Source organism: Ascidiella aspersa, chromosome 6 (assembly GCF_963924565.1).
Source record: "Ascidiella aspersa chromosome 6, kaAscAspe10.2, whole genome shotgun sequence".
In the NCBI taxonomy this organism is placed as follows: domain Eukaryota; kingdom Metazoa; phylum Chordata; class Ascidiacea; order Phlebobranchia; family Ascidiidae; genus Ascidiella; species Ascidiella aspersa.
Window position 1 is genome coordinate 30,509,047 of NC_139452.1, and position 9,433 is coordinate 30,518,479.

At 32.2% G+C, this 9,433-nt stretch overlaps 2 protein-coding genes across 2 annotated transcripts; one reads left to right on the forward strand and one right to left on the reverse strand.

The window, feature by feature from the left end:
- The first annotated feature begins 158 nt into the window (after nt 1–158).
- LOC146141236 (mediator of RNA polymerase II transcription subunit 29-like) lies at nt 159–3,575 on the forward strand. The gene is made up of 6 exons (XM_083392205.1): nt 159–300; nt 981–1,126; nt 1,586–1,644; nt 2,100–2,187; nt 2,567–2,668; nt 3,088–3,575. The coding sequence occupies exons 1-6, from the start codon at nt 204–206 to the stop codon at nt 3,205–3,207; spliced, it is 612 nt and encodes a 203-aa protein (XP_083248331.1). The 5' UTR covers nt 159–203; the 3' UTR covers nt 3,208–3,575.
- A 164-nt stretch (nt 3,576–3,739) lies between these two features.
- Nucleotides 3,740–8,593, reverse strand: LOC146141237 (calcineurin subunit B type 1). Its single transcript, XM_083393168.1, has 6 exons — nt 8,265–8,593; nt 8,149–8,188; nt 7,165–7,341; nt 6,192–6,251; nt 5,687–5,871; nt 3,740–4,940 (listed from the first exon to the last, which is right to left on the reverse strand). Exons 1-6 carry the CDS (start codon nt 8,265–8,267, stop codon nt 4,893–4,895), a joined length of 513 nt encoding a protein of 170 aa, XP_083249294.1. The 5' UTR covers nt 8,268–8,593; the 3' UTR covers nt 3,740–4,892.
- Between the last annotated feature and the right edge of the window lie 840 nt (nt 8,594–9,433).

Here is a 9,433-nt window from a genome sequence, read left to right on the forward strand (position 1 = left end):
TGACATAAATATTGAACCAGCTATGGACTCACCAACATACTATGTTAACTAGCTTGCTGAAAAAGCTGAACGTCTATCTATTGCTACATTCTGCTAAACCGTTAAATAAAAAATGATGGCTGTTTATATTTCTACTTATTTACCTTTTTGTCCAGACCGTTTAGACAATTTAGTGTTTTGCTGCTGTATAACAAGATCTAAACATGATTCGCCAAACTGTTCCAGTGTCTGCACCTGTTCCAATGCAACAAGGAATGGTACAAAATCGAATGATGCTTGCCGGACAACAAAATGTAGCAAGTAAAAGAACCAATAAATCATTTAACTCAACATTTAATTTTAAACTTTTACTATGGGTTTTCTTTGAATTACCCAGAAGTCTTAGCATGACATCTGAAACTTATTAAATCAAGTTTTGGCGCGGTCTATAATCCTACCACCACGAACATTTTTTGGGTTAGGGTAGGTGAAGCAATATTATTAAATAATAATACTTGACCCACCCAAACACTAACCGACACTTTAGCCCAAATGTTGTGCGTTGCTTTAATAATTGTTTCAACGCTGTGGTATGGAGTGGTACTTTTAAAGCTCTTTGAAAGGTTAATTTAAGTCATCATAAATTGAAATTTAATTCATTTTAAATTCCGTTATAGTATAAAAGAACATCTTGTTATCAGCTTATAATTTCAAAAATACATTTCAAAAAATCATATGAAGATTATGGAAAGCTGTGAGCCCATGAGGACAATGTATTTTGATGTTTTTAAAAATCCCAGTGTTTTTTCAAATGTCTAACGATTTATTTCATGTCTAGCCTAAGCTATGTGTTTAAAAAGTGTTGCTAACTATTTGTTATTCGAATTACAGTGACATTTACTGTTTGGTTTTCAAAATATATTTAGAAAAAACATAGGACTGTTTAAAAAAAAATTTTTTCACCTGTTGGCTAAGCTAAATATTGTTTTTATTTCACACAGTTCGGCAAGGTGTTCCTGGGGGTTTTCCCCAAAGAGCCCCGGTACCCCAACAACAACAACAAGCACAAGCTGCTCAAGACAAACTGGACGATGATCCGGTCGTAAAAGCTAAAGTCATACTTCCTCATTTGAAAGAAGCATTAATTGTGAGACTGATTTATTTAACTAACTATATTTAAAGAGCTAAATTAAACATTAGGGAAATAAGTTTATAATTGGCATCTAGATGAAAAGTAATCACGGAAATTTATAGCTTAATATATATTATGAAAAGTGTTTATTGTAACCTCTTTACCTCACACTGGTTTCTTGAACTAAAAAGGCAAAAACATTGTTTTTTTACAAAAAGGGGTCAAAACAGTTGACATGAGTTTTTAATGGGAAACACCTTTGCTTTGTTCCCCGGTCTCCTATTTCTGCTTTCTTTCTTTTAAAAAGTGATGCACTATATAAAAAAAATAAACTAATTACAACATGTGGCGGGCATGTTAATACTTTCTTGTTCTAAAGTGTTTAAAGCCTATAAGGGGCTGGTTTCTGTCCAGACTGTAGGTTGTTTTATTTGACATACACCCCGTCTCTTCAAATGCTTTTAATTGCTTCAGAACCTGATGGCAGTTGCAAGTCAAAACTTTGCCGTCAGCGTAGCAGTTGATGAAATGCAGTAAGTTAAGTCATTTATCTTTTTGGCAAATTGTGTTACCTTCATTATTTGCACTTTTACATACTTTCTTATTTGTGGCCTTTGAGATTACTCAACATTGATTAAATGTTGTCTATGTTCTAAAAGTAACATTCATTGAAGCCTAACCGCAGTTAGTAGGATTTTGTTTTAAATTGGCGGCCCCAAATTATCAAATGCAGTCCGGGCATGAAAATACATCTTTAAATATAAATATGTGCAATATTATAAGCATTAGACTTCAATTTAACAAGAAAAATTTATTTACTTCATTAAAATTGTAAAATTAGAGTTGTTTTATGTGACCTGCAGATCTAAAATAGATCAACCACACTTAGCTAGTTAATGCCTGGTAGCAATCATTTAGATTTTTTTTGTATATATTTAGATAGTTAACGTTGTCTAGCAGTTAACATACTTGTGTTAATGTTGTATAGGAAAGCTGTCGACAGCAGCACGATCCCAAGGTTTGACAAATGCCTCGAGCATTTTTTTACCTTGTGCGATCAATTAGAAGCTCAGTTGGTAAGTTTTTGAAAATTTCTTTAAACCCTTTTTACTATGGATTGTTTACAACAATTTTAATGTTATTAAACTCTACATTTTTGTGTGTTTAAAACTTGGCACAGTGGACACATGGTAAAATTGGGGAATGTATTCTATTATGGATTTTAAAACAGCTGTATCTTTAAACATTAATCAATAGCATGCCCTTTTTTCTGTAACTGTTATAGTAGGAAAACCTATTGGCAATGAGTTAAATATAATAAAAAGTATATTATTAATTTAATCAAAAATGTGTTCACGGCTAGCCTGGCCACATCTGAAAGTTGCTAAACCCTAACAAAACATACAAAATTGTTTGCTTCACCTAGGTACTATCGTTGTATTTTCTGCTTTGCAGATGCTGGCTCACCAACAGTTATCTCAAACATTGATCAGCATTCACCACGCACAACCCTCGTTAAGGAATGTCAATTTCAAGACTGATCCAAATGGACCTCAGGTTTGTTAAACTAACTATACGACCCTGTAACTCTTTTAAATAGTTTAAAACTAATTTTCTTTGTGACCAATTTATACCTTAACTTACGTTGGACAATACAAGGTGTGGCAGACAAAATATACTGCTCATAGAAATGACCATAACCTAGTATTTTATTCCCATATCTGATATTTCGGACAAAATGTACCACAATCCTACTAGATACTAAATGGCATCCCTAATAGTTTGAAATTACCAAAATTTATAAAGGCAGTGCTACTGGAATGCCCAAAAAATTATTCAACTTAAACCACAGGTATATATACTTTAACAAAAGCTACCCTTCAGAGTTAATTTCACCAGGTTATTTTCACTTGTTTTGTTAGCTGTTTTCTGTTAGGTTGGCTTTACCAGTTAAAGTGTTTTTGTTATTCTTTCAGCTTTATGGAAGCTACCTAAACCAGGTTGAACTTCAGATGCATTTTGCCAAAGAAATTTACAATTCGTTGAACAACTGCTGCAATAAATTGGCCGAACACCAAACAACATTCACCACTTGACAACACCCGTGTTAACTACTGCAAAGCATAGTGCATTTAAAAGGGGAAGAATAAAGGAGTTTGTGTTGCGGAGAGCATAAATTATGTGGCACAATGCTGCTGTTATTTCCGGTTTATTAGTTATTACATTTTTATATATCTGTGTCTTAAGCTTGGATTATGTTTGTGTAACATTGTGGAGTATTTCAATTAGCATTTAGGAAATACAAATAACTTAATTTTTTACTGAGTTTAAAAGAAAAGGATTCATTGTATGCTCGTAAGTTTAAGGGAGACTTTTATTATTCTTATGATAATTATTAAGATATTTGCTAAATCGCACCGCAAATATGTTCAACTTTTTAATAAATTGTACATGTCGAGCAACAGTTAAGTGGCCTTGGTTGTAAAAAAAACATAGTTATAACTAAATTTTCCTAACTTGAAAAAGTTTGAAGCAGAGCAAAAAGGTAATAAGTTTTAAAAAGTTTTTGTTTGCCTTGCAACTTTTATAACCGGAGAAATAAATGCTTAATTGACTGCCATTCAACAAACAAACAAGGTTTAAGAAGAAACAACTTTATTAATTTTCACATACAAAAGTAAATCTAATATACGGATCTGAAAACTTATATCAGATTCCGATGTTTGTAGTGGTTTAGTTGACAAACTAATTATTTCCAAAAAGTCAACAGTTCTGCTCGGTCTTTTCAGAAAACAAAATATAGTAAGAACTCTATAGCACGCTGCTTTAATATGTACACAAAAGTGTTGTCTTCACAATATTAAAATGTTCAAAAATTGTATTTTTTTGCAGGACTATTATAAAATATTTTGAATTCATGGTTTTTAAAGCAACAAGCATTCTAACAGTGTAAAAATGGAATCACATCTTTTGCAAAGTATTTGGGCTGCGAAAGAGAAAACAGCAAAATATCTGTAATCAATCAATACCTTACTGTCATGCAAGTCCTTTCTAGTTTTAGGAACACGGTAAGGTAGCACAAAAAGGCTACCAATCAATACAACCTCCAATTGCCCAAGAAAGCTGGGTCTGGTGTTGAACATTAACTGTGGTTTGTATACACCAGTGTTTCTCAACCTTTTTTGGTTGAGACCCAAATACTAATTGAAAGGATAACAGGAGCTTTGGCCATCCAATTATCTTTACTAAACTTTTTAAGTGAACACAAGATTATACATTAGCAAAAATAAAATTTAATTACCAAAAACCATGTTTTCCTATTGCTTTCACAATTGTTTCAACTTTTGGAGAAATCTTGCTCCGAACCAATTTTAATAAATCTAACTATGTAAACAACTGCAGTCGGCGACCCAACTAAATAAAACCACACTAAATGTTGGGTTGTGACCCATGGGTTGAGAAACACTTGTATAAATTTTCAAAACTTGCAGCACAGAAACAAGGAAAAAAGATTGTGCAAAAACTAACCACAAATATAATGATGTGTAAAGACCGACAGATAGAAAAGTCACACTTTTAGTTATCTATTGCAAATCTGCACTGGGTGGAAATCTCAGGGCATTTAACTGCATTTCTATTAAAAAAGTGCAAGAATCAGTGGATCCAGAATAAAACTTTGTGTGTTTGGGAACTTGAAGATGTCATGGGGTATTATTGTTGAACATGGCAAGCAAATATATAGTTATCCGTTTCTAAATATGTAAATTGGTTTGCAAAACGCTCAAACATCAACCACCATTTTCTTGTGAACATCCAAAGAAGAAACAACCTGAAATTTAGCAAAAAATCTTTTAAAACAATTATCTTAAATTGCAACTTTGCTTCCCAGCTAATTTTTAGATTGAAGCTGTTGTAGAAAATAGCTTTCGGTATCCAGAAAAAAACATTTATTTTACTTTAGGCCAGGTTTTCTCGACCAATTTGGTAACATAGCACTTGGTACCATGACAGATAAAACAATTATTTTTAAAAACATTAGGTAATATTATATATATAAAGAAAATAGTATAATTGATTCTCCAATGTATTCAGACTTTATTTCACATTGACATTTGTTGGACGAGAAATAAAAGCTTTTTAATTCTACTTGTTTTATGACATCATCCCTACAGATTTCATTCCACCACGGTCCATGCCAACCAATTTTTTTAAAGTTTAAAAACCCCTGCAATAAGTTTTACCACTATTCTAAAATCCAGTTACCAAACTTTTTCATAAAGGGGCCGGACAACTGTAAGGCCTGACGATCACGCGCCAAATATAAAATTTTGTGTTTGACGATATTAACTTTTAATATTATCTTTTAATAATACAAGAAACTATATAAATATGCAAAAACTAAAACTGCAGTGAGCTTAAATAATTTGTCATTTAAGTTTATAATATCACCAAAATTTAGTTTTTAATTGGTCAAACAGTTCAATTGTATTTTATCAATTAACTCTGTTAGCCGAACCCTGCCCGCAGAATGTAGTTTAGTGACTCCTGATTTAGACAAGCCAACTAGAATCTTACCAAAGAAAACTCCTCGAAAGATATTTTTCCATCTCCATCTTTATCTGCATAAATAATTGTCTTGTCGACAATTTGCTGAAGTTGAGCATCCTTCAAATTACTTCCGACCATCATTTTAAGAACTTGGAATAATTCACCGTTGGAAATAAATCCGTCGTTGTCGATGTCGTAGATTCGAAAAGCAACTAAAAAATAAAGAAAAAACTTTGAAAAAGCAACAAGGTTGGTAACTGAAAATTTAAAAACAAATAAGAAGTTTGTAAAATTTGTATAATAAGAACCTTTCAGAAGGTACTTGACGTACATAATTTGTATGTTTTTTAAACAACTTTATAGTAAAAAAGAGGGTAATTAAAAGCTATCTAGACTTAAATTTTTCTGAAACTTGATTAGTTACAATTTCACTTTGAACTAATAAACGCCATATTTTCGATAAAGCATACATTTTTTATAAATATGTGCATGTCATGAATAGTAGAATGTATATCCATAAATGAAAACTCACATTTTAGTTTTGACATCTTGTCTCCTTTGACACTGAATTGTGACACCCCTTCAATAAACTCTACAAAAATAACATGTATGGTAAATTGTAAATAACTAAAAGCTACAAAATGAGAATGATCCTGCTTAAAATTGAAAATATATTTACCAAATAAAAACAATGAAACAAAGTGGTTTGAATAGGTAAAAACCAGCAATCTTATAAACTATGGTTGGATCTTTAAAGTTCTTAAACCTATGACCTTATAAAATGACGGACGTTTGATTATTACGACAAAAAAGTCCAAAACATATTTCCTTTTATTTGAAGTCATTGTCGTCATTAACTTTAAAGGGCAAGGGTATGTCATGTTTAAAAACATTTAGTTTGTCATATAGTGTGATTCTTACAATTGGCGCAACAATTTCACAACAAAATTGACTTACTATTTTCCCAATTTTCCAAGCTAGATTAGAAATAACATAGACTGTTTAGGAATATTGAAACTGTGTTTTACTACAAAATACAAAATTTAAATGCCCCTGATTTCCCAGTAATACAATTTACTTAATATACAATGTTGGTTAATGCTCAGCCTATTCATTCTGAGCAAGCCTGGGAATTTTTTTTAGTCAGGCAAATTAGAAAAGGCTGTAAATTAATCAGGGCATTGCAGGAAGTTGTAAAATCCATTAGAAACTGTTAATACACCAAGAATAGACCTGGGCCGCCAAGCAATTTAATCCTTTCTGTGCCTGATATTTCGTAGAACTTCTTTAGAAAAAAGATATTTATTCACTTTATTCAAATATTTTATTAATTTATATTTGTAGGGCAACCTTACTTTTTCCTACTTCTACCAGATTGTCAAAATAATTTTATTTAAATCTTTCTTTTATAAGGAATTACACTTAATATTAGGTGTATTTAAAAGACCCAACCCCGTAAAAAAAATAAAGCAAGGTACTACCAAAAAGAATGCTGGATAACTTACCACGAAAATCCACTTCCCCATTGCCGTCTTGATCAAAGATTTCAATGACTCTTTGAACGAGTGGGTTCTGTTGGAGTTCGGGCAACGACATGAACTCATCGATACTGAGAGATCCAGAGTTATCGAGATCTAACTTGCGAAATCGTTTGCCCAACCGTGCGATCTCATCAGGATCGACTTGAAATTAAACAAAAGTCAAGTTATCTTGAATGTTTTTAAAACTTTTGGTGGTATATACACATTTTTTTTCAAATACCAATTAAGAGTTGAGATTTGCACTCGCATTGAAAAGCAATTTAAACTGCTAGGCCAGTATTTTTCTTTTTTCGCAGTGACCCAAATGCTAAGCGTAAGTATATCAACTCCAAATGGGATTTGTATCCAATTCTGCCATTTCGCTGCGGCGACACATTTATAGTGCTAGCGTCAGTGTTTTGACGGGCGACCAAATACTTGCGTCTTGTGATAAGCATCTCAAGATAACCTTCATTTAATATGTCAGTGTCATGCCAGGTGTGGGGTTTGCCATTTCCTTGACTGAGTACTTGCAAAAGTAACATTCCCTCAAAAAACGTGCTGACTTGGACAAAATACGCTACCAGGTCAACTTTAGGCTATTATTCAGCAATGTTATGCACAACGTAGGTATTGCTTATGGCAATAGTAAAGTTGTATTCTTTGCAGTACATTATTTGACTGCTTAACAGATCACGTAAGTTAAAGTAGAACATTTCGTAGACAGGTTATCTACATGTTTGGAGACTGTTATTTTATTGAAGCCGAGTGCTAATTTTAATCTTATATCAAACCATACAATCTAAAAACTAATAAAGTAAAATCTTAAAGCGCTTTGCACATTACTTGAATGCATACAGAAAACCATGCAATAAAAACTTGTCACCTTTATCAAACATACTACCGACCATAAATTTAACCCTTAAAGTAGCTTTAAAAATAATATAATTCAATAAAAAAAATACTTACAATGAGAACACATTTCCATCGGCATGCTTAGATCATTTCCCTTAAACAAAATATAATCCCGTGATAATTGCGTTACATGAATTAAACATTGCAGTGATAGAAAATCAATAACTCACCATCTTTGCTTAACTTGCTCTTTCCTTCGAAAGCAGAAAATCAATCTGCACCTAAGCTCTATTGAAAACATTAAAACATTTCTTATTCATATTAGTTGGGGAAAAAAGTGAAGTTACATTGCCTGGCAATTAAATTTAGGCTACCCAGGTAATAAAGAAGTGACTTATTTGTTTACCACAATCAATTTGTTGTGTTAATCAAAGCATACAACATTCATTTGTCCAAAGAAGATCTGTTACTAACACGGTTATGAAAAGTCTAATTTGGTAATTAAACCCATTCACATTCAAATAAAGAAATTCCCAATCAACTAGTATTATAAAAATAAGGCATTATTTTGAACTGATGCCTTAAAATCTATATTTCACAAATTTTGAGCCTTTTCTATTATCTGCAGCTAATTAAAAGTACTAATAGCTTAACAAATACATTTTAAAGCCACATCTCCTCATATCAATAGATGAAAGTGTTGCATCTACACTTTAAGATGCAGACGGCAGCTGTTTGTGACACAAAGTAAGCTGAGAGACAAGTAAGAAAAAGTACCGCGACCCAATTTGCAGTGAGACCACATTATTAATTCATTAGCCCACTAGGCCTGTAATGCTACACTATGGATTTAAAATGAGCTGATTTTTAAACAACAGAAAACTGTTATGAATCTATTTAAAACTGTGACCTTGTAACAAATTGAAAAAAATAAAACGCAATAGGCCTACATATCATATCTTAACATACATTTAACTAACACTAGTTTGCACACAGGATTTAGATTTCAAACTTATGTAAACAAAATTGTGTTAAAGTTTTTTTTTTATTAAAAACAATGAAATTCTTGCCAACTACATTGGGCAAAAATAAGGCGCTGGTCTAGAATCCTACCACAACGAAACACCATTTGGGTTAGGGTGCAGGTTAGCGTTTGGGTTAAGGTGGGTCAAATATTATTATTAAACAAAGAATATAATAATACTTGACTCACCCACACCCGAACGCTAAGCCGCACCCTAACTCAAATTTTGTGCGTTGATTTTAGAACTGTGATAGGATTCTAGACCAGCGCCAAAAATAATTATATATAAATGAAAATAGTATTGCTTCATTTTGGCAGTTTTGTACTTGTAACTCTAGTATAGACAACAAAATGAGTTACAAAACACAATATTGG

Bases quoted from the DNA above. Each gene is read 5' to 3' on its own strand.
- LOC146141236 (XM_083392205.1), top strand. From the start codon at position 204: ATGATTCGCCAAACTGTTCCAGTGTCTGCACCTGTTCCAATGCAACAA. The intron at 1,127-1,585 runs GTGAGACTGATT...TAATTGCTTCAG, and splicing joins ATTTGAAAGAAGCATTAATT to AACCTGATGGCAGTTGCAAG. The intron at 2,188-2,566 runs GTAAGTTTTTGA...TCTGCTTTGCAG, and splicing joins ATCAATTAGAAGCTCAGTTG to ATGCTGGCTCACCAACAGTT.
- LOC146141237 (XM_083393168.1), bottom strand. The intron at 6,252-7,164 runs GTAAGTTATCCA...TTATTTTTGTAG, and splicing joins TGGGGAAGTGGATTTTCGTG to AGTTTATTGAAGGGGTGTCA. The intron at 5,872-6,191 runs GTGAGTTTTCAT...TTTATTTTTTAG, and splicing joins CAAGATGTCAAAACTAAAAT to TTGCTTTTCGAATCTACGAC.